General features: G+C 42.0%; 1 protein-coding gene across 2 annotated transcripts in view; it reads right to left on the bottom strand.

Annotated features, from left to right (window-relative positions):
* Nucleotides 1-1,169: 1,169 nt before the first annotated feature.
* The window catches only part of cfap74 (cilia and flagella associated protein 74), a 38,427-nt gene continuing 14,182 nt past the window's right edge, over nt 1,170-25,414 (bottom strand). Inside the window, exons 19-40 of one of the 2 annotated variants that reach the window (XM_086107820.1) lie at nt 25,121-25,227; nt 23,412-23,534; nt 23,201-23,322; nt 18,192-18,320; nt 12,791-12,878; nt 11,427-11,600; nt 9,987-10,120; nt 9,664-9,913; nt 8,861-8,986; nt 8,610-8,731; nt 7,822-7,956; nt 6,836-6,948; nt 6,665-6,720; nt 6,238-6,357; nt 5,943-6,098; nt 5,677-5,815; nt 4,800-4,954; nt 3,712-3,844; nt 2,928-3,046; nt 2,547-2,681; nt 1,323-2,342; nt 1,170-1,228 (exon numbers count right to left, since the gene is read on the bottom strand). In XM_086107820.1, coding sequence (XP_085963946.1) covers nt 2,238-2,342; nt 2,547-2,681; nt 2,928-3,046; nt 3,712-3,844; nt 4,800-4,954; nt 5,677-5,815; nt 5,943-6,098; nt 6,238-6,357; nt 6,665-6,720; nt 6,836-6,948; nt 7,822-7,956; nt 8,610-8,731; nt 8,861-8,986; nt 9,664-9,913; nt 9,987-10,120; nt 11,427-11,600; nt 12,791-12,878; nt 18,192-18,320; nt 23,201-23,322; nt 23,412-23,534; nt 25,121-25,227 — 2,741 coding nt within the window. In that variant the 3' untranslated portion in view covers nt 1,170-1,228; nt 1,323-2,237. Of the gene's footprint in view, nt 1,229-1,322; nt 2,343-2,546; nt 2,682-2,927; nt 3,047-3,711; nt 3,845-4,799; nt 4,955-5,676; nt 5,833-5,942; nt 6,099-6,237; nt 6,358-6,664; nt 6,721-6,835; nt 6,949-7,821; nt 7,957-8,609; nt 8,732-8,860; nt 8,987-9,663; nt 9,914-9,986; nt 10,121-11,426; nt 11,601-12,790; nt 12,879-18,191; nt 18,321-23,200; nt 23,323-23,411; nt 23,535-25,120; nt 25,228-25,414 lie in introns of those variants that run through there. The other variant, XM_086107829.1, reaches the window with a different exon arrangement.

Here is a 25,414-nt window from a genome sequence, read left to right on the forward strand (position 1 = left end):
CTTTGAGTACACAGTACCAGGAGCAACCAAGGGGGGTGCTCGGTATCTTGCTCAAGGACACTTCGACATGGTCACAATGGCCGGGGATCGGACCACCAACCTCTGGGTTGAGAAACGACCACTGTACCACTGAGCCCGCTACACTACAGTCTGCGTCACATTTTATGTACATGTGTGCACATGACAAATAACAAGAATTCTTCCACGTATAAATGTTTGAACGGAAGAACGTGGCACCTTCAGGCATCCAGAAATTGCAGCCAAGGATGCCACTTGGAAGGACTATTTTCATAACATATTGGAACAATATAAAAAAGTCATACATGGGGCACATGGAAAGTTCTCAGTACAGTACTGTGATTAAATAGGCAAGGGGAAAATCTGGAAAGATCACCTGTCACTGGCAGGACTGATTCAGTCCAACTGACATATATAAAATAAATCATACACTGATGGACAATCTAGAGCATAGGTGTCAAACTCAGGTCGTGGAGGGCCGCTGTCCTGCATGTTTTCCAAGTCTCCCTGTTGCAACACACCTGATTCAAATGATGAGATCATCAGCAAGCTCTGCGGAAGCCTGACATCGAACCTGTTCATTTGAATCAGGTGTGTTGCAACAGGGAGACTTGGAAAACATGCAGGACAGCGGCCCTCCAGGACCTGAGTTTGACACCTATGATCTAGAGCAGGGGTGGGCAAACTTTTTGGCTCGGGGGCCGCATTGACTTTTAAAATTTGACAGAAGGGCCAGGTCAGCACGAGCAATGGTACATTAAAAAAAATAAACTGCATTTGTTGACAGTCCATATCAAACATCAACAGAACAAAAGCATGAAAGTACTGTATTAATATACTTTTTTAAAATGACGACAGTGTTGTTGATGACCTATTTTAGCTTGTGCATTGCTGCAGATGGGTTGTGATCAGACCAGTAGAAGTAGAGCGATACAGAGGTCCTAGGTGGTCGAAAAGATCCCGCCCCCCCCTCCCTGTGTTCTGCAACTTCAAGTCAATGCACCACCTGGCGGTGAAATGCCTGTCATTACAAGTCCAATTGAAATGAATGCAATCATTCACATCGAACCTTAATTGTGGACTGACCTTCGGCGGGCCGGATTAAAAGGACCAACGGGCTGGATTCGGCCCGCGGGCCGTAGTTTTTTTTTCCGTTGCAAGGCACAGTCTTCAGCACTCAATAACCGTGCTGTTGTCACAATTTCCTTTACTGCTGAAAAGGAAGGCAGTTTAGAGGCAGCTTTACAGATGTCTTGTATGGCTCAGTAAAACAAAATGCAACAAGCGTTGAGTCACCTTATTACCTCAGACAAGTTTTCCGGAATAAAGATGAGTACTACAGAGAGTACTTAACTGATTTCCAAGAAGCCATTGCTCGGTACAAAGGAATTGCGTACACTTATTAATCGATTAATGCAGATGTCGATAAAGGTAGGGAGTTAAGGAATCTCTTGCACAATTGGAAAACATTGTGAGGTTTACCTGCCCGTAAATAATGCATGGTCATTTTGGTCCTATAGTCCTGTAAATAATTATAAATAATAAAAATAATAAGGGCGTCATGGTGGTCGACTGGTTACCGCGTCAGCCTCACAGTGCAGAAGTGCAGGGTTGGATTCCAGCTCCGGCCTTCCTGTGGGCTTTGTATGTTCTCCCCGTGCCTGTGTGGGTTTTCTCCGGGTACTCTGATTTACTCCCAGATTCCAAAAACATGCATGGCAGGTTAATGGAACACTCTAAATTGTCCCGAAGTGTGAGTGTGAGCACGAATGGTTGTTCATCTATGTTTGCCCTGCGACTGGCTGGCAAGCAATCAGTGTACCCCGCCTACTGCCTGATGATGGCTGCGATAGACTCCAGCACGTCCGAGGATTGGAAAATGGATGGATAATAATAATAGTAACGTGTGATGTTTCCTGTTACTAAGTTGTTCGGAAAGTAGTACTCAACAGCCACTTCATGAGGTACACCTACATGACATGATTCCAATCGAAGAGCTGCTTCAACATTTATAAAGATAATAATAGACAGTTTCTGTTCAAATGTTTATTTTGGTTGTAGTCTGCAATTGTGGAGGATACCACCACATTACATTGAGAGTTTGTCTTAATTTTAGTATTATCTACATGAGTAGGGCAAAACATTGTGGTTTCCAATTGTTCAGTCTCGCTCTCAAATACAGCACAATTTTTTCGAAAAAGAATCCACGAAAAAAGGAATCAGTCGACATGAGTGGAGACCAAAGCCATGAGGGTGACGCTGTACACCCTCGTTTCATCACCTTTTAACGTGAGAGGGGCACACGTCTGCACCACTTCATTGGGCTGAAACACAAATCATTTGTATCATTGCTACACAGTTTCACCAAGTGTGCAGAAAATTTTTGGAATTGAATTAAAATGCAACATCACTTGCTGTTGCATGACTGGATATGTTGCTCTTTAAAACGTGTATCCTTTTGTAGCCACCCGCCCAAGCGCCCTTTTATTTTTTGGTAAGGCAATTCCAAAGTAAAAAGTGCTCCTCACCTTATGTCCACTCTGTGGGATCCACGTGAGCTTGATGGTGCGTCTGTTACCTGCTTCTACGTTGCCTTTGCTGGGCTCCACATTGAAGCCCATTTGCTGCAGAGATGCCATGTTGTCCCAGTTAAAGTCATTCCCCTGAATGGGTTGGTCCAAACAAAGCAGTCAGGGTGCAATCAATGCATTGCCTTACATTACGTATACAATTATTTAACCATCGAAAGCATCCGACAGTTGAATGTATCAATGCCTTAATGCTGCTCCATCAAGCTAATAAGACACATTTACAACTACGGTAGGACAACTACAACAGAGATTAAACTGTAAGCACCCTTTAAAAAAAAGAGTCTTCTTTGTTTAAAAGTTTCATATCTGCCTCAGCACCTTCTTACTGGCCCGTATGCAGCCGACTTGCAGCTTTCTGACGGCGGGTCTGATGGTCCCCAAGCTGTAGCTGGCTCGCAGGGTGACCAGCACTTGGATTTCCATCTCATCTGATTGTCCTGGTGGGGAAGAGTATAAAATGTTAACTCAGTCCCCCCCAAATATATAAATGCTGTTTTCACTGAACCTAGAGTAACCCCGTTATCATGTTGTTGTCAAAGATATCTGGAAAAATATTGAGATATGAAATTTTGGCCATATCGCATTGCCCAATTAAATGTGAATGCAGAAACACGCTCTCCTTCAAAGTACCGTAGTCCGTAGATGAACTGTACATCACTGCCGAAGATCAGTATAACTTCCGGATTCACTACGCAAGCTAATTTCACTTTTAAGGGTTGGCATATGATCCAAATTGAGCTCTATGGAGTTCACGTCTCTTAAAGGTACTCCATGATCCAGAAATGCGGGCCATACTTCACCGAACCATGCCTCTTTGATGGTTGTGCACATAATATTTTCAAGTTACGCTTGGCTGGTGAAGCTTGGACGGCAGAATCGCGGCAACCCTTGAGGCACCAGAGTTTTTCAGATTTTATTTCACCATTTTTAAAGGCTGTAGTTTAAACATGGTTGGAGATAAAGGCATAGTGTAAATGTTGCTTGGCGGAATTTTGCTACTTTCCCACATAAAGAGTTAAGCGCAAACAGGCGAATATGCCCTCGAATGTAGAGTACAACTACTGGCTGAGAAAAGCAGAGATGAAGGCAGAAGATGATGTACCTGCGAGCTGAGTCTGGCTGGTTATTAGTGGAGGAAGAAGGGATTCAATCGGAACTGTCAGTGGCTCCCCTCCAAGTAGATACATATTGTGTGAAGATGCTGCACCTCGCAGATCCAGCACACACAATTTACTCTAGCACACAGAAACAGAACCACACTTAGATTGATTTATTTGATGCAAGCAGGATGGTCAAAATGCAAGCGTTCTTAAACTGCCAGAGCATTTTTAAAACAGTGCATAACCATATCTGGGACCGGCATGCCAATAAAACCTACAAAATATTTTTTTCTACCCTATGCTTAGGGCCAATTACAAGCGCGAATATGACTGTGATGTTTCATGTAAATTTATCATCCCAGCACTCATCACTTTACTCACGAATCACTTGGCACACATATTTTCCAGCTACTGAGGACCAGGCCCGACCACGAATAGCAAAAATCTGTGAATAATTGATCGACTTAAAAAAAAGAATTGGAAAAACAACACAAGGAAGTGGGCGGCTCGGTGGGCCAATTGTTCGCACGTTGACTTCACAGTGCAGAAGTACCGGGTTCAATTCCAGCTGCGGCCTTCCAGTGTGGAGTTTGCATATTCTCCCCGGGCCTGCGTGGGTTTTCTCTAGGTACTCCGGTTTCCTCCCACATTAACATCCTGGCTGATTGGACACTCTAAATTGTCCTTCGGTGCGAGTGTGAGCGTGGATGGTTGTTCGTCTCTGTGTGCCCTGCGATTGGCTGACAACCAGTTCAGGGTGTCACCCGCCTTCTGCCCAAAGGCAGCTGAGAAATGCTCCAGATCCCCCCGCGACCCTTGTGAGATAAGCGGATCGGAAAATGGATGGATGGACACAAGTAAGTAGGGTATCGAGTAAAAAAAAAATAATAATAAGCGGGGGATCGGACAAACAAAACAAACAAACAAAAAAAACCCCCATAATTAAGTGTGGATGTTAAGCAGGTGATAGGTGCCAAAAATATACAAATAGGTGAGTTAGCAAATACCGAGTCACTAATCTAGTATGAAATATAAAAAAAATAAATAAAATTCTCCTTTCAAACTGGCGAAGTGTGTTGCTTTTAGAGACCTTATTGACAAGTTCAATGGTGAGTTGATCAGAATAGTTGGCGGAGGGGTGATCAGGATGAAATGTGACGACGACGTCCTGGCTTTGCCTTGCGGCAATGCTTCCCTCCACAGGCAGAACACTGAAAACACTAAGTCCATTGTAGTTCTGCGTCCCTGCACATGACACAACATGTTCAATGCATATTTATATTAACTGCTACATCTGCTTGTTCGACTGCTACATAAGGTTGATTGTAAAACACATTGATCATGATTCTCATGATTTGCAGTTGTGAGAATGACATTTCTTTGCCATCAAAAGTCATTGAAGATCGATGTCGAGTGAGTATTCCAGTTTGCATGCACAAACTTTAGCTTCTTGAACAGTGGATATAAAAAGTCTACTCAGTCCTATCTGAATGCCAGGTTTTCTTCCCATCTTTTGTGTAGCCTATAACCTAAACTAGTTAATTGTTTAAAAAAAAAGATTTTAGAGAGAAGTAAAACTGAACGGATAGAACTGAGATGAAATTTAGTTGCACAAGTGATCACGGCCTCTTATGACTGCGTGTGTGGCTGTGTTCAGAATTAACCAATCATGCAAAACGCATTAAAAGGGAGTCAGCACATAAGTACGTGCCACCATTTAAAACTATGATTAACCCCAAATAAAGTTCAGCTATTCTAGTAGACTATTTGGCTGTTTTTGCTCCTAGCTGAAAACTAAAGATTTTGTGCTGATGCTGACTCCTACAATGGGGTAAAAAAAAAGGATTTCGTCGACCACCAATTGCCCCTGTTGCCCCATTTAAAAAGATGCCAGTGGCCTGTAGTACTTCAACTATGCAAGATAAAATGAGGAAAAAAAATCCAAACCAAACCATCCATCTACTTACCGACCACAGGCTGGATTTTGGAGTTTGTGTAACCACCCAAGAGCAGGGCCACCCTCTCATCAGCTCCCTTAGTCTTGGAGGGAGAGAGACTGTACAACATCGCCTTGAAACCCACTGCAACAGCCGAGCTGTTCTGGAGCTGCAAGCGTCGTAAGGCTTGTCATGACAACAAACACAAAACCAGACAGGTAGAGGTATTTGAAGATCGAGACACTTCAAAGCAATTTGCAAACTTGAAGGGCACCAACAAAATATGATGGTTTTACCTTCAGGACATATGAGGTGCTCTCCTTCTCCAGCACGTAACCAAAGTCCAGGAGACCTCCAGAGTGGGAGGAGGTGATGGCAGGTACCACTCCCTCACCACGCAGAGTCACGGCCAGGGTCATCTTCTGACAACGCACCTCCAAAGTCTCACAGTACTAATGATCAGAGGACCTGGTTAGATTTAGCTCAAAATGCAATTCATTCCATCGAGTGACAACTGTGCTTGATTCATACGTCAATTACTGTGCAAAGGAAATGACCCAGCAATGAGCAGTTGTAATTTAAAGATGGCACCTTTTTTTCCAATGTAGGACAGAAGGCCAACACCAGAGTGTGTTGCTCTCCGGGTCCTACACCTCTGAGAGAGTTCAGAAGTGAAAAGGGTCCATATATATCCAGCAATGATGACCTCATCTTGCAAACAAGCACAAAATAGTGGCGGTATGTTAGTACTTGATTTGAGTCCCAATAGCAGGAGGAATTAAAGACTGAAGATATTACTGAAAATATGCATATTTAACCAATAGACAGTAATTAAAAAAAAAAAAAAGAAGAAAAAAAGTATAATTTTGAGGGACAACGGTTCTTACAGTGGACAGCTGATCATGTTATCAGCTTCCAGGTTATTATTATTGGTGCATGAAAGGGTCATGCACTGTATTATACAGTATACATAAATTACACCCTGTTAAATAATCATTATTTGATGGTGAAATAATACCTCTAATGATTCTTCTGAAATGTTTTTGACGGAAAACCTTTTCGTCACCCGCTCTCCTAAAAATCAGAGAGGTCAAAATGGAGAAAATTCAAAGCACAACTGGATGAAATACGTTTGGAGGAGTGACACGTGGATGGGAATTGTGTCCTCACTGTACAGGACTGTGCTCACCTACTGCCACTTGCTGGAAATCCAAGGCATAATTTCTGATATTGCTGGAGACCACCACTAGAGGAGGCTGTATGGCAGGACATTGAAGCTTCAAGTAGACTGTATTGAGAGGACTGTGGATAGATTCGATGTAAACATTAAACCTGTACACCCCAATGGTATTTTCTGCATTTCATTCACATGTACGTTTTTGGACAATTTAGTCTTCAATTCATCGAATAAAGATGATTTTGGCAAGTGGGAGGAAGCCTGTACCCAGGGAAATTCCACACAAGCAACCAAACCATGAAACTCAGAACTGCGAGAGGCAGACATGCTAACAACCACTAGGCCATAGATTAAAATCAGAATAATAAAAATACTAAAGGGTTCTATGGATCAGGGAGCTCGTTTTGGGGGGGGGGGCTTTAGGAACCTTTTACAGGTAGTGCTTTTTATCCAACACCAATTAAACATAACTACCATTTTAACGTTGTTTCAAACGTTCAAAGTACATATTCATGACTTGTTAAAAAGAAACAGCTGAACATAATTTAACTGAATCAAATTCATTATTTATCCATCGTCCCTAGCTGACATGCACTGCTTTCACTAACAGCAAGGCTGAAAACAGACAGGAGCTACTGTAGTTTACAAAAAGCAAACTTAGTGCTTTGCTACATTCGTAAGGCATTTGGCAGACAGTGACGGTCCCCGAGAGATTTATGTCACAATTGAATCGAGTTTTTAACTTGCCCTTTTTTATAATGCTCGCCAAGAAACATCAATCCAACAATTATTAATTCTAGCAAAAACACCATGTGGTGACTGTACTATATGTGTCTTTTAGGTGCCTTCAAATGTTGGGTAGTTTTACTTTATTTTAGTTTTATTTCATAGTGGTTGACTTTAAATTGGCAGTTAAGAATGTTTCAGCATTACTTGTAAAATGCCTGGGGACAGGATAAAACGAGATTATCCTTTAGAGTTTTTTTTTTTTTTTTTACCTCCATGTTGGCTGGGCTTGCCTGTCTTCCTCAGGAGGGTCACCGTCTGACACGAAACAAGGGATAGTGTACTCACTGTAGCGTGAGGTGAAGGAGTGCAGCAGAGATGCCCTCGCCTCCTCAAACCTCTGACCTCTAGGAACAAAATTCAGCACAATTGATTTGAAATTAAACATCCAAGATGAAACATTCATTCTGAGCTACCATTAATGAGTTACAGCCAGTTGAGACTCTCAAATTGTAGAGCCTCGAAAGTACTTTGACAAAGGGATCAAGTTGTAGATTTCACCATCATTTCAAATATTTGGATGAGATTCCTTTGAGTGCCCGTTAGGTGTTTTGCAAGGCTTTCACTGCAAACTTCCCTTCCTGCTTGTTTGTGAGTCGTGCTACCTCCAGTTTTGTCTTCGGTAAGTGAATTACAACAAGACAAAAGCCACTTGTAATATATAACCAGATGTCTAAAAAACAAAAAATACATTTTTTGTAAGCACTTTAGAGAGAACAAAACAAAGGAATGATAACTGGAGAACGAAGGGAATGGCTGATGTTCCAAAGCATACCACATCAGTCAAACTTGGGAGGTAGTGTGCTAGCGTGGGCTTGAGTATGAGTAGGCCTGACATTACCTTGGAGAATAATTCAATGTTGTTGGATCTTTGACTTTAAATTGGAGTGTTAATTGAGTTAAGCCTACCAATCCAACTTGCAACATACTTTGGAAAGTGTAAGATGCCTCTTCTAAAAACAATTTTTTCAACATATGCAAGGTTAGATCACACTCTTACCCCGCCTCTATGTTGTCAGGTGGTGGTGTCTCGACTGGGGTTGATGTTTTGGAGGAGAAATCTGACAGTTTACTGCCCTTGGACAATTTCTTCCCTTTGCTGGGCTCCGCGTCCCTTTTAGCCTTTTGAAACATCAGTCATGTAAATACCATCATTGACATGAAAGTGAAGACAATATCAGAGAGGTCTGAGTAGCATATACAAGAGTTTGAAAGCTGTTCATATAATGGATGGATGGATGGAAGCTGCACCTCCTCTTCAAGGAGCTTTTTAGAGTCCTCCTTGGTCTGCTTGGCTTTGAGAAGGAGACGCAGGGCCTCTTCCTTGATATCCCGGTCTTCCAATTTGGGATTAAAAGTGACCAGGACCAAACACCTCTGGAGTGCAGCAACAAGCAAGAAGGGAAAAAGTGGTTAATGGTATTGAATTATTACAACTCATAAAAAATAATGGTTGTGTTTTAGGGCAACATTCACAAATCTCTTCTAAATAGGAAATCAATAAGTTCGACTAACCGTAGAATAATACAAAACTGAAATTTATACTTTATGCTGTATGGAAATTTATTTTGAAGATCCATTTGCAACATTATGTGTCTTCATTCGGGAGCTGAGATTCAAAAACTCAGAACGTTGAAGCCTGCCACCACTATTCCAACGTGTTGGGCGTATTTTTGGGGGGGGGGGGGGGGCATTCACTTCTGTCAGATTTCCAGCAGAGGGAGTACTAACACCATAGTAGCGACATGGCCAGTGAGTCAACAGCAGATTCGTGTTAAACTGTACTAAATAGAGCATGAGTTGGAAGATCAGTTAGCTGTTTAGATTATCTATATTAGATTTTATGTGTATTCAAATTATATTACATTATTTCGATGTTATAAAAAAACACAATGCAAAATATTGGGTGCAATGATAACAAATGAAAGTAAAAACTTCAGTTGGCCTTGACTATACACACACAAAAGTATAAGTAGTTTCTTTAAAGACATCAATGACGTGCCCGTTAGAGGTCAGCCTGAACTTGAAAGATGTCCTCCTCCTCGTCGTCTCACCTTCCCAGGCAGCAGGCGTCCTGCCGCGGGAGTGATTCTGATGCTGGAGTCTTGAGGTGGGGTGAAAGAAAATAGTCTGGCCCCAGCAGAGGGTCGTTGTTTGGACTGGTTTCGCACGGTTTGGTTATAGGTGAGGTAAAGGAGAGCAGTGGAGTGGTCGCCGACTGCCGTGGGTCCAAACTGCACCAGGGAATGGGAGAGCGCCAACGTCGGGCAGACACCCATGGCACGGCAAGCCAGGGGAAAAACTCTTGAGACAAATTTGAATGGCTATAATTTAAGTGTCCTTGAAGTGACAGTATAAGAGAGGGCTGGAAATTCACCTATTAATTCCGGATTTACAGCTGAGATGGAAACGGTACTCTTTTGCTTTGTTAGCGCTGAAAATCACATCAATCTCCAGTGTTTCTTGCGGGAGAAGAGTGCCGAAGCCATCGTTAGGTTGGACGTCGACGAACTGTGGTTTGAGCAAAACATAACAGTATACATAATTACCTAAATGTTACAATAAGCAAAGGGTATATCACATTTATTCTCTCTAACTATTAGTGCTTGTAGTGCTGCGAAATAGAATTTGCCCCCTTCCTGATTTCTGCGTTCTTTGCACATTTATCACATACAAAGGTTTCAGTTCATCAAACCAACTTTAAAATCATGCAGAGATTACCCAAGGAAATATCAAATGCGGTTTCTAAATGCCAATTTGACTTATGAAAGCACGAAAAAAATATCACAAATTAACTGTAACTAATAACAGTTTTTGGAAATCTGAGTTCAATTTCACAGGCAAAACCCCAGAACCACAAGTGGTAAATCAAGAAATCACATCAATTAAATTTGCCAAACAAATTCAAGTAAGTGACAAGAGCTCAAGAAACAAACGTATCATGTCACGATCCGAAGAAATTCAATGAGAAATTAGAAAAAAACAATTCTTGAAATCTACCAGTCTGGAAAAGGTTACAAAGCCATTTCCAAGACTCTGGCGCTTCTGCAAACTGCTCTCAGAGCCATTATCCACAAATAGATGAAACCGGGGAAAGTGGCGAACATTTCCAGGAGTGGTCGACCAGCTAAAATGACTCTAAGAGTGCGATAATGTCATCCGGGAGGTTGCAAAAGAACATAAAAAAACACCCCAAGAACTCCTGCCCTTGCCTGCCTCAGTTCAGGTCAGTGTTCACGAGTCTATAATGCTATATCTGCATTTACACATCCCGAACCCAAGGTTTATGAGGTAGTGCAGTATTTTCTTACATATTTTACATTCAAAAAACCTCACAGCACCCTTCCTAACAATAATGTCCAAAAAGTCAATGCACAGGTTGAATCTGCCTTCTGCCATTCAGTGGAAGAGCAGTTCATCATTCTGCCTGTCACTATACATTGCTGGCATTGATAGATAAACCAAGACGCATTCATAATAATTAAACAGAAATCCCGACTATTCCGGAATGGAGCCCCACTGCCAATTGTGAAAACAGGTGAATCATTGAAACCTGACCAAAACCGTTTAAAAATCACACATAAGAGCCAAAAGATGGAGGAAAAGAACATTTCTCTACTAGACAGGGCTTACGTGTACAGTACAATTAAAGCTCCTCCCCTCACATCGACATAAATTAGAAATAGAAAATAGAAGTTAATTTCGGCATGATCACAAATGCTGAATTTTCGAGTAGAACATTTTGTACGAATTGACAATTTTCCACAGCACATAATCACTCTCATGGCACATATGGTTTGCGCATCACTCCGCTCACCTCTGGAAGGCCAACAAAACCAAACTCTTGAGGGAGCAGCGACATGTTGGTCAGGCGTACGCTGCTTTTGACTGACTGGTAAATAGAACAATAGCCAAAGTCCACCTCGCTCTGGCCAAACTTCAAGTCGGACGAAGTCACAATTGCTTGGACTGTGTAAATGACAGGCTGCACCTGAAAACATGAAGATTATTTTTTTTTAATTCAGCTGCAAACGGCAAGATCCAGTATCGAAAGTATTCTATATATATATTCTGTATGTCTTTTTTTTTCAACTGCAGAGGGCTCTATTCGTTTTTATGGGAGTGGAGAGCACCTTGTATAAATAATACATTAAACACTATTCCAATAAACATGTATTATTCTATAAGGTACTACTGTCTCAGTCACTCACGGAAGGTGAGATATCCGCTACATATATTATTTTTCTGCAAACTACGTGGTTGTACGAATGCTCCTCCCCTCCTCTAGCGTTAACAAATTTACCCCTCAGATCATTTACGAAATCTGTAGATGTCTCTTCTTTTGCTTTTGCACTGTGCTGCATACAGGAGCACTTTCTATTTAAACTCCAGCATAAACTTCACGGAGGCTACATATGCTCCACAAGTAGCGTGTGCTCTGGGAAGGATGCTGAGGAGGCGCCCCACTTGAGGTGTGGCATTTAGACATTCAAGTGGACGTCGTCGATTTAAGTGGAGGCAGATCAGTAAGGCAATTCATCCTGGCATGTTGTCACTATCGTGTCTCTCAAGCCTTGGCATATAAATCAGATCTCACCAATCCCAATTTCCATATTATTCTGCAAATATCAGATCTCAAATGCTGGAAGCTATCCTGGATCTTGACCTTAGAACAATGTACATGCGCTTGCTTGTGTGTGCACTTGCTTTAATGCCAGGAGCTCAGGGCTTATCGGCAACACATTTGGTGCTCCACAGGAACATCCTGGCCCTGTCTTTGGCTTCTTGTCAGGGCTTTACCTCCCCTTCCTTGTCCGTGCAGGGACAGGCAATAGGGTCTTGGAGAGGGAGGAACTGGGACGGCGACAATTTGGCAAGAAGATACGACTGGTCTGAGTGCTATAACCATGTTTCAGCAGCTTCTCAGTATTTGAGATTTGAGGCTTCAAATGAGACACACGTTCCTTGACTGAATGCAGAGCAACCTTTATGCTTGGCTTGTTAACACCCATGGAGCAACTGGGCCTTAGGGGTATGAGATAATTTTAGATAATGAGCTAAATAGGTTACAACCTCCAGTGGCTCAGTTTGTGTTCGAGATAAAGATGACAAACAAGTTTCCAGAATCACATGGAGAATGAAAATGGACAGTGTATAACGCAGCTAAAGTATAATACAAACCTGCCCTGCAACTTGCACTGTCATTGGAACCTCCAGGACACCAGTAGCACTGTCAAAATACTTGTTAGCATCTTGGGGTAAGGTGTTCCTGGGAGACAAGAAAGTAAATATATTGTCCAAAAGCCTGTTGTAACTCAAGAGGTTAACGTTTTACACGTGGATGATAAAATGCTTTAGCTGCACTTTCTTGCACAGCACACTTGTTTAGTTTTATGATTTGGTAGATAACTTATTTTTACACTTGCATGACAGTTAAATATGTCAAAATGGATTTTATCATTGCCTTTGAGAATCAGTGAACATTTCAAGATGGCGACAGTTTGACACCGACAGGGATGGTTGACATTATTTCCTATGCGCATTTTTTTAAACTAAAGGCAGGGGAGCCATTTGCGGCAGACAGCTTGATTTTGTTTTGCCGCCAGCATATTGCACAAATAAGATAAAACATGAAGGGCCAGATGATGAGGCACACACTGAAGACGAATAAACTAAAAATAGTAACCTATAACACAATGCCGAGTTGCAGGCCATTTTTCTTTTATGTATTTATTTAGGAAGCATTGTTGACCTACATTGGATTGTTTTTAGAATTTTTTTTTTCATGGAAGGGGAATGTTGCCCCTGCATTCTTACACTTTTCTGTATGTGGCCTATATTGGAAAATGTTCGGGCACCCCCCTGACAGATTTTGGTTCTACTGTATAATGTTACCATATAATAGTGTTTTAGTAATGCTATTTAAAAAAGAGTAGAACAAACACAATCAACAATTTAGATCATGTCGATACCGAAAGTCAAAAGCCACAAGCTACCACTTTCAAAGAAAAGGATTCAGACCCAGAAGACCCATTATTTTACTTTAACCCACAGTTGGCTCGCCAGGGAAGAGAGAGAGAGAGAGAGAGAGAGAGAGAGAGAGAGAGAGAGAGAGAGAGAGAGAGAGAGAGAGAGAGAGAGAGACGCAGAGCACGCCTCCACACTGCTGTAGGTTGTAGCCATGGTGATGGGAGACATAAGTATGATTCAAAGAGGCCCACTAGTTAAGCACATGTAAAACTCAAGTCCCTCAATATCCCTCACGGCCAAGAGCTACCGCTTGATAAATGTATAAGTGGTCAAATGTCAAATCCACTTTCAATTATCGATCTATGTACCACCTCGCACATTTTCTTTCATGAAGCCAGTTGCTCTTTCTACAATCCGCCTTCTCTCGCTTTTCACCCGTTTTCTTAATGTTGGATGAGGGTTTGCGAGCAAATGCTGCAGACTGTGGTTTGAAGGCTTTTAAGATGTCAGCGGGTTTCTTCCCAAAATGCATGTCACAGAGAAATCGGTCATATTCAGGGTTTGAAGACAAGCGTGTATTTCACATACTAATATAAGAATCTATGGCTGGGAGTATGGAAAAAAATAACTTCCTAAATTGTCAAAGTGAAATCTCGACATTAACAAAGGGGTGTGATGAAAATGAGTAGCTGTAGCCTAACCGATGAGTGCAGAGGGTGTATTTAAGGAAGCACTCTGGTGCTGCTTGCTAATAGAATCGCTGCTGGAGAGTCATTCTTGAATTAGTTTGGCAGGCCAGAGTGGAAAAGCCTGGCGGGATGTCGCCAGGCCCATATGCTCTGGAGAATTTTGTGGGTGGATGAAGTTTCAGATTTGTCAACATCCTGCACAGATTGGTTGGTTCTGTTTCCATGCGGCCAGATTATCCACAGCGTCATGCATAAGTACTGTCGTGCTCTACGACGGTCTCGAATGACTTAACGGCTGAAGTCGTGATTTTGTAACGCGGGTTCACTAAATAGTCGGTGCTGTATGTACTCTTGTTGGTCAGCGGTCAGTGAACACGTCATTTGTTGGCAAGTGTCTGGTCCGTTTCATGCAAGTCATCAGGCAATCTGCTTGAAGCTATTTCTAGCAACATCTCCTTTGTAAAATAAATATGTGCATGTCACTGGTAAATTGTCATGCTCATATAGCGCGGATTTGCCAGACGTTAGACGTTTTAGTTTACCTTCTTTGATGCAGGCAACACACACACACGCACACGCACACACACGCACACACACGCACACACACGCACGCACACACACACACACACGCACGCACACACGCACACACATACATACACACACACACACACACACACACACACACACACAAAATATGCCTTAAAAGAAGGAAAACAGACGTAAGACACTTTGTGTGATCCTACCCTGCAGTAAGTGAATTTTGGCCAAGTAGAGGTTGACATTTTTTATTACTTTTTTATTTTTATTTATATTTGATTTTTTTTGGGCGGGGGGGGGGGGTGTTACATCCCTTTTAAACCATTATATTTACTAGAATAAATGCCAAGCTGCTGATCATAGGTGACGAGCTGTCTAATTTTCATGATCTTGGATTTTTGTTAACCCCCCCTCCCCCGAAAAACAAAAAACAACAACAACAAAAAAAATTGACATCTTTTGACTGGTCCGTAGTGTTTTGGGCCACATTCAGAGTCAGTGGGCCACTAGGGGCACACCACCCCCTGCTTTCAAAGTTCCCACCACATACCATCACATACGCTTTCACACCCCTTATTTATGCATATAAGTACCCATGTAGTGGTATGTATTTATTAGTCTGAGTACGGTTGCCCTTTTAGCTGAGCACTGTGCCTCCCCATGTACAACTAAATGTACCGAACAAACCACATATATATTTTCTTGATCAACAATTACATCCCACTGCAGCATGGATCCCTGCTTGGATTTTTGCCTTCACTGTTAAAAAGTGATTATAAAAAGGATTACAACATGGATTAAGAGGTTTAGTGATATTCTACTATGTACGGATGAATAAACCAACCCCCCCCCCCCAAAAAAAATACAATGACCTCTCAAGATATCTACCAAATAACAATAGGCGAGAAAGTTTGTTGACTTTTGTTTCCTCAACATAATTAAAAATGCTCCTAATGGTGCACACAGCGGCGGGCTCTGCGGTGGCAACGTTGGCTGTGCCGTTGCACGTAATCTGTTGCAAGTCTGCAGGAAATCATCCTTGTAATCTCCCTTTTATCAGATGAAACCGCAGCTGTAGGACACTCTTGCGAGATTAAGCCTAAAACCGCTGATTCAAGGGGTTACTTTTCGAATGACTCTGCCATCAGGTTAGCCACAGCATGCACTCATCATGTGTCTTTGTATCACCAACAATTGGTTAAGTAGTGATAGTTCTCTGCTCAAATGGTCAATTTGTTTAACCGTTTTAACAGATCTCTTGGCCGCTTGTTCAATTACGGACTTCCTGCTGAGCGAAACCATTACAAATGTTCTTCATTCTGTGTGCATTTAAATGACTCGCATTCCAATAAAATGACCAGGGTCATGAGCAAATTAACCACTGACCTTGATATTATGGGAAGGGGATTATGAACAATGCTATGGATTTACAGTATGGGGTGGGAGCGGGGGGTCGGGGGTGGGGGACGACGCGGGCCGGATGGTGACAAATACAAGTGGAAGAAGAGAGGGATGCAGTGAAGAAAAGCTGGTGGGCAGGCTGAAGTAAGACTGTGGACAGGAAGCAGAGCAAGAACCTGCAGGAACGCTATGAGTCATTCTAGGCTCTCGATTTAACAGCACACTGGACACGTGAGCGTGCGTGCATGTGTGTGTGTGTGTGAATAAGACGATGACTGAAAGCAATAAGGGGCAATAAGGGTTTAGAAATTCAAACATGCCGATGGGTAGGAAACCATGGCAGTTTAATTTTGAAATGAATGATCACAAAAGCAACCTTCCAAAATATGTACAGAAGCATGCCAGAGACGAGACATGCTGGTATACTGTCAATGCTAGCCTTTTTTTCCTCGCCATAATGTGTGCTGTGTGACCTATCGTGGGGTCTGGGGTGGGACTGATGGTGCACATGCGAGTGCCCATCATGACAGCCATGACTGTACATGTCCTGTAATTGACTGGTGACAAGTCAATGGTGAAGTAGGCCTTCCACTTGAAGTAACCTGGCATAGGCTCCAGCTCCTTGTGACTATACCCTAAACGGGTGCATGAGCTTGGTGTCTGCAGATAGTCATGAAAATACAGATTATTATAATGGCCTGACCAGTGTGAGTGCAGTTATGTGTAGGTCCATTAGTATTTGGACAATGACTTAAGTAACAAGATGAAAGACTGACAACGACTCAAAACATGCTGCCAAAGCAACTGATCCCCCTCCCCCCAAAAGCAAAAACAAGGACTATTTTTCAATGACCAAGTCAGTGGCCAAATCAAAAGGGAACTGAACATTTCTTTCACTTGTGAACAGCAAGACACACAAATAAGCAGCAACTCAATTCTGCTGCAGTGTCGGAAGAGCAAAAACATCTGGTGATGTCCCTGGTTACTGCTTGCAAATTATTTTGTTGGATTAAAAATGATTGGATTTAACCCTTTCTTGCAACCTGTAAACTTATAAACTGCCCACTGTCCCTGAAAAAAAAAACCCACCTCATGTTATTATACAAAAGTTTCTGGAGCAAACTGTATTTTGTTTTTTGTCATAAACAGTGGTCGAAACAATGATACTCTTTGCCAATAAAAAAAGAACAGATTTGACAGAGGGGTGTAAAAGGAAGCGCTGAGTGAGCTGTGAGGAAGAGCTATTGTCAAGAAGAAGAAAAACAAATTAAGGGGGGAGGGAAGGAAAGAATTGTTAGCACAGTGGTGCAAGGCTAAGAAAATACAAGTCTTTGTCAGAGAGTGGGAGCAGCCAGAGCCAGCAGTTTAGAAGCAAATAGCGGATAGCGGCAGCACGTCGGGGGTGGAGGCTAAGGCTTGTGCTCGGCTTCGCGGATGCGGCACCAGCAGCACGACTCACACTGTAATCCTCACATTAAAACCTCGACTGATTCACTCAAGCAGATTACTGCCATTTTCCCCATTTTCCCCTCCCATCTCGCTGCTCTGGGAGAACCCCGAACTTTGCCATTTGAGTATAATTTGGCATATTTTCATCATAATCTGTAACGTTTCAGCTATCAATACATTAAGGAAGCTAAGATATGAAGGAAAAGTGGGCGGAAGAAGAATACCAGCGCCCACGTAGTGCATGCATCTTGTGTTTGCCCTCAAGTTCTCCTGGTTGACCCCCGGCATTCACTACTGCACTAAAATCTTGTGTGTGTGTGTGTGTGTGTGTGTGTGTGATTAGTCGTACTGAGTGCGCTTTTGATGTATGAGCTTCTCTGAAATCACAGCCGATTGAGACTGGGGTACAAAGCCTGTGCAAGTTCTTTCCTTTAAATATTCACAGAAGGTTAATATTAACACGCCAAGAGTATACAAATAATTGTGACTGCTCCAGTGATTCGATTATAGCTGCATCTTTTGCATGAGTTCTATACCTTGGCACAAACTTGAGGTGAGCGGTGAAACTTGACTGAGCCTGGAGAAAGCCCGTCCTCGGTATGATCTCTATGTGTTTCCTCATCTCCGGCCACAGGTCAAAAGTAAGCTTCAAGGCTGTGCTGGTGCTGACAGAGAAAACGTGAAAAATTAATATAAGACAGAAAAGTTATGCGTTACATATGCGTTGTATGTGATATTCAAGAAAAAAAATACATCTCAGCAGTTTACATGGTCACAAAATTATTTTGAGGTAAATTATGATTTATGCACCAGTTATAGAGATGGCAAATAGAGCTCATGATCCAAAGCATACCACATCACATGTCAAACATGATGGGAGTGTTATGAAATGGACATGCATGGCTGTTAATGGATAGATTCACTGATGTTTATTGAAGGTATGTTCCAATATTTCTGCTATTATTATTATTATTACTATTTTTATTATTATTATGATGATTTAGCCACAAGGCTAGAGTGAGACAGCAGTAATACAATGCAGTCAGACATGCAGACAGTGAATGGAAATTGTGATGTCGTATAAAATGCACTGTCACACATGCTTATGAAATTATATTGTTTGAATATTACCAAAAAATAATTAATAATGTCTTACAGAATTGTGTTGCAACAAAGAGGAATACTTACTGTAATTGCATGACTTTTATTCCCAACACTGCGTACAATGCAGTAAGGAAGCTGACATATTTTTTGAGATGCCAGACTTCATTTTGTTTAAAGTTTGTGTGCTGGAAAAGTAACCTTTAAGGCAAACTGAACTTTGGTTTGGTAGACTCCTACACACTTACACTGCAGATATGGTTTACCTGGTGGCATTTCAATGTATTTTTATTTTTTTTTTAACAACAGGAACAAAAACACATTCAGTAGATTTAAGGTGCTTTGGCCAATGGAACTGAATGTCAAATCTCTTTTCATGTACGAGGAGGGGTGAAAACCTTTCGGGTGTACATCTCAGAATGAGGCAAGTTTCCTTTCAGTTTCTTTTTTCTTTTTGATGAATGTGTCTCCAGCAGAAATTACCTGATAATGAGACGTGCCCTGTAGGTCCATATCAATTAGGTTACCTAGTTTTCAGAAGTTCCAACAGATGGTTATGCCTGTGGCTACAAGCCCCAGTGAGAGCTTGTGATATAAATGGCTTTCCATCATGGGAATTTTCAAACCCATGCAGCCCCCTGGTCACATGCAAAAAAATCCCCCCCCAAAAACATCATTCATTGGGTGAACTATGACCCTTTAGAGCAAAGGGGTTCTTGCCATGACAGCTGCCCACACAAAATGGCCCACATCGCGAAAGAGGACTCTCAGTGCAACACTTGAGGATTATTACATTTCTCTCATCTATCATTACTGGAGCAAAATTCTAATGGTCACATTCAAAGGTGCCAACAACGGTATTAATGCGGCTGCATATTCAATTCATGATTCTATGATGACTTTACAGCTGATGTCCGACAACATATTTGTGTCAAGATTTGAAGTAAATATAAAATTGTTCCACATTGGAAACTGTACTCAAAATCCTACACACTGGAAACTGTACTCAAAATCCTTATGTACTAATGTTCTATGCGCATCAGATACAAATTACCGTATTTTCCGCATTCTAAGGCGCTACGGAGTATAAGGTGCATCTTCAGTGAGTGGCGTATTTTAAAACAGTTTTCATATACAGGGCGCACCACATTATAAGGCGCATAGAATAGAAGCGACAATAGTGGCTGCGGTTGCCTCATGCATCCACTAGATGGAGCTATGCTAAAGGGACTACAATATAATGACGCTACGGTCTGCGGCTGGATGGATGTAAGTCTTGAGGAGCCGACGATGAGAAGAAAGGAGCGTTAGCGCGGAGCGCCGATGCGGATTTGGAACTGGGAGTCGCGGCTTGGAGTTTGAAGCGGATTACGTGGGACAGGAGAAGTGAACGAATCTCTTTTCGTCAATGGACGCTACAGCTTCGTGTTTGCTTTCAAAACTTAGCTTGTAGCAGACGTGTGCACATTTTCAGCATGACGTCTCTGATCCACTGGTGAAAGGACACTTTGATCCTCTCCTCTTTCATCTATAACTGCTTCAGACAACAAAATGTATGCAGAAAAGTGGTGAAGATTGCACGACTGTCTGTGTCCTATGTGTTGTGTTGTGTTATTTTTGTTATTTTGACTTCAAAATGGCGCCGCGAGAGTGGCTGCCTTTCCAGCAGCTCCTGTATTTTGTTGTTCTACTTCTTCCTTTCATAACTTTGCTGCTGTGAATTGGGAATTTCTCCATTGCGAGACTAATAAAGGTTTTCTTATCTTATCTTATTTACACAGAGCTTTCACAACCGCTGCAGCTACAACAAAGCACTTTACAGAACACTTAAAATACTACGTACAAGAAATCAGAATAGTGACCCATTTGTAAAATGCTTTGGATTATAAGGTGCACTGTCAGCTTTTGAGAAAATTGAAAGCTTCGAGGTGCATCTTACAGTGCGGTAAGTACGGTAATAGTAAGTGACAATATGACAACCGTTTATCTGAATTTGTTTTTTTCAAAGAAAAAAAAGCTATTTCGCGCCAAATGGGTGATCTTCCGGGCTGTGTCCCTCTTGTAATGTGGCAAGGGTTTAAAAATGTGCAGCTGTGCTTCTATTGGATGCACTTGTTTCATTTTCATGCCCTATTGGAGAAGTGTCAAAACGATGGCCTTCTGCATACTGTATATGTTCAAAACATAACATTGGACACGGCCTGCAACACTATCTGGTGTGGGTCTTGAACAAGGTCAGGGGTTGCGAGAACTGCATCCATGGAAATGATGAGAAAGGAATCAAAGAACATTTTGTCTTTTGTCTACCAGGAATTCACTGGCAAGTAACGCATGGCCATGCTGCAATGATGTCAAAGTGGTATTCAACCTCATATCATCTACACATCCACTGAGGAAAATGCTCACTAAATCAGGCAAATCATACCAGCTGGTGAAATTGTGGCTATACCCATGCTAATTACAGCTACCTAGTGGCACCAAATGTTATACTATATTTTCCCGAGGGGGTGGGGGGGCATATTTGTTTGCGTGGACGATATACTGCAGTAATTGCAGCACAGCGTCTATTAAGCCGCTATTAGAAATGATTCATGAACAGTTCTGCGTGATATGTACTTGTCATCTCCACAGACATGATGGCAAATGTTGAGATACCAGCAGACAGCTCTCTCCACTCCCCCAAAAACTGTCAAGCCATTTTATTTCCGCCAAACTGCTAGAATTTGAGTGACATATTTCATGGCTTGCTTTGAGATCTGCAGTCCATAGTGAGGGTGTTGTCATTGTTGTGTTTGTCACATGTCATACCAGATGGCACTTATCATAAAACAATCCCCAGTGCACACATGTGCTTATTCCCCCCACATGAGGTGTCACAATGACTGTACAGGAGCAGTGGACCACACGCCTACTCATACCATTCCTGCTGTGCTCCTAACCTGTTTCATATATAATCTATGATATTAGTCGAAGTTAAAATATTTCTAATTAATGACATGTTATTTGTCTAGACAATTCTTCAATTTGAGAGTCAACATTATTTTATGTTGGTCTGTTGGAAAAGAAAGCTTGCTTTATCCCTAACACAGTCAATCCATCCATCCTTTTGCTTTATCCTCACAAGGCTCACGGGGGGTGCTGGAGCCTATCCCAGCTGTCCTCGGGCAGTAAGCGGGGGACACCCTGAACTGGTTGCCAGCCAATCGCAGGGCACAAAGAGACGAACAACCATCCGCGCTCACACTCACACCTAGAGACAATTTGGAGTGTTCAATCAGCCTGCCATACATGTTTTTGGAATGTGGGAGGAAACAGGACTACCCGGAGAAAACCCACACAGGCATGGGGAGAACATGCAAACTCCACACTGGTAGGCCGGCGTTGGAATTGAACCCGGTTCCTCTGCACTGTGAGGTCGACACGCTAACCGCTTGATCACCGGGCCGCCCTGTTCATAGTCCACTCCATTAAAAACATCCATCCATCTATCTTCTGAATGGCTCATGCTCACTTGGGTTTTGGGTTTGCTGGAGCCTACCACAGGCGACTTTTGTGTGAGAGGTGGGGTATCCCCTGAACTAGTCGCCAGCCAATTGCACGGCACAAATAGATAAACAACCATTCACACACACATTCACACATAACCAGGGATGTACTCGGGACCAAAATTCGGTCCGGGAATGTTCATCATCATGTTGGTGGGGGTTTATAACTTTGGGGAACCGGCCTGATGCGTGGCAATTTCAACAGGGAATGGACCGTGTGTTCAGGAATTTCACAAAATTCCCAATGACCACCATCTTAATCATAATGTAATAAATAGTTTTAGCTTTCTAATGTGGTCATATATGCACTATTTCTAATAAACACAGCAAAGGGTTGCGATAAGGATTTGATTGACCAGAGTTTATGCAGGACAAAAGCAAGCCACAGATGATTACTTTTCATTTCACCAAAAGAACAAATAATTAGCTAAATTAATGACATTCTGGCAGAGGGTGTCTGTAAATGTCAGCAGAGATGACTAAAAATGACACGGTGCTGCAATAATTACCTTGACATATATGCATGTGCTCCCTTTTCAACCAAGGTAATGTCGGACTAAATTAATATTTACATGTATCTGGACTATAAATCAATAAAAAATCAAGACGATCTGTTATATTCCTGAAGCATACTTTCTGTCTGATGCATTTATGGCTTGAGCTACAGCTCTTGTGTCGGTTGAACATTAATGAGACATTACAAGATAGAAATGTTTGATTCTCTTTCCGAATCGCAATTTGTTCGAAGCTTCTCTTTTGATTATTAATCATGAACATATGACACTATTCTGGGAGCAAAGTTCAGCACTCTACGACTGTATAGCCACTAGTGAGGCATATGCGCTTTGTTATATAAGTAGAATTTGAGACCAAAGTGCCACCAAACTTTGAGGACGTACCTGCTTTGGAGTGTGACAACCTCTTGATAAAGGCGGTCAAACATGCAGATCTTCATGTCAATATTAGGCTCTACTACCCACACTGGGAGGCCCGCTCCCTCACCTTTCACCAGTATGGCTATCTGTTGAAGCCAGCGTGTGTTCGGTTACCATTTTGAACAAAACACGTACCACGCTATACCGGATTCTGATAAGCATTTTTTTCTCTTACAGGGCAGCTGGTCGGATCCGAAAATTTGATGTAGAGGTCCAATTTGACTTCTCCGGGAACAGTCGGAGAGAATATTATCTCTAGTTTGACACTTTCAAAAGGTCCAATATCCCCTTCTCTTACCTGAAAAACAAACAAACATTCATTTGTTAATTGTTCTATGTAACCATGGTAATTTAACTTAAAATAGAACACACAATGATGAATGCAGGACAGTTTCACCATTTTACCTTTGGAAACAGAACTTTATCCACCATTACCATAGCCACCAAAAATCACTCAGCTGAGCAACTAAAAATGACGCCAAGACAACAGCAACAAAGCATAAAGGTGCTGAAAAAAAAAGAGACTAGTGAAACAGAGATGTGAGCCATTCGCGCCACAATCGAGCCAGTCCTGTCGGGCCAGGATAGCATGATGTACTATCTGCCGTTATAGTATACAGCTCAGCCTTCAAACCAGGCCATGTACAAGTATCAGTCAAGATGACAATTACGGACGGGCTGGCATGCAAGCACATTCAGTAATGCCCAGCCATAACAAGCGCAGAGTGACAGGTGATGCACCATGAGAACGTCACAGAGGCTACAAGGTACACAAGTGCTAAAAGCAAGACTTGGACAGGATCAGGAGGATCATCGAGTAGTCCAACAGGGATGATCCCTCAGTGACTAACAGACCATTCATCAATCGAATATTAAAGTGAAGGTCAATTAACAAGGCAGCGCAACTCTCTGATTTAAATTCCATACAGAACATTATTCAATTGTGAAATATAGTGTTGACAAGCTCATTGGCATTTTATACGATTTTCAAGTCAAAACGGAAGGATTTTCAACTCGGGGTCATTTATACTTGTCTTGACTCCCGCAGAGGGATCGTGGGTTCAGTTCCATTTCTGTGTCGATTTAAGAAGGAACGTATTGAATGGCATTTAATGACACGTGTACATGGCAACATACATAGTTAAAACCTGCTCAAATCCAAAGAGCACTTGACTTTTGTTGTAAAGACGTTGTCAGTTATACCACTTTTTTTAAAAATGAAAATGCTTTTGTACGTGAATCAGAGTAGGTAGTTTGAATTTCAATTATGAGAGCATCTACCCCACAGACAAAATGATCCTGGGTTGAATCTCGGCTCTGGCCTTTCTGTTTGGAGTTTGTGTGTTCTTCCCAAGACTCAAAATTCTCCGCAGCGCATGTGTATAGTTTTCTATCTCTATTTGATGGACCCATAATTAGTCAATCTTTTGGTTAAAATCGCCTAGGATATGCATTCAGCTCCCCAAAACTCAGAAAAGAAGATGCGCTTCAGAAAATGTATGGATCATTGAATATAATTCTTCTCACGTGTCCCATTTACTCCATTTACTACCTCTAATTTTAATCATCCCAATCGAAATTCTCTTTAGACCATGTGGTCATTTGCATAAGGACATACAAACAAATGTTAATGACAATACTAATATATAATTACTGTTTCGAGCTTCCCATTAACAACCATCCATTTTCCACAGTGCTTGTTCTCATTTGGGTCGCGGGAAAGTTGGAGCCAATCACAGCTGATTTTGGGTGAGAGGCCGAGTACACCAACGACTGGTGGCCAGCCAATCGCAAGGCTATTTACAAACCTAACATGAGCTGCCTAAGAAAATAATTTAACCCATACGCTGCCAATGACATACATAACACACTTATAATACTTACATTCCCAATACGTATGTCACAGGTATCAGACAGGGCCTCAGGGATCTGGGAATGCATGCTGGAAGACACAGAAGCAGCTCTTGGATCTGGAGTTGAAACCCGTGATTCTGCCGACACATACAGTAAGGTTACCAATTTTCTTTTCTTGGGAGTACTAAACCTATAGAAGTATCAATATGTTAGAGTGTTTTTCCAACAAAAATGCATGCATGTGATTTATGTCTCACATTTCCCTGTAGGAAAATGATCATCTTCAGAAAATGATCATGATAATCACTTGTTGGTTTGTGCATC

Source organism: Hippocampus guttulatus, chromosome 1 (assembly GCF_054856545.1).
Source record: "Hippocampus guttulatus isolate MCC_2025c chromosome 1, RoL_Hgut_1.0, whole genome shotgun sequence".
NCBI lineage: Eukaryota > Metazoa > Chordata > Actinopteri > Syngnathiformes > Syngnathidae > Hippocampus > Hippocampus guttulatus.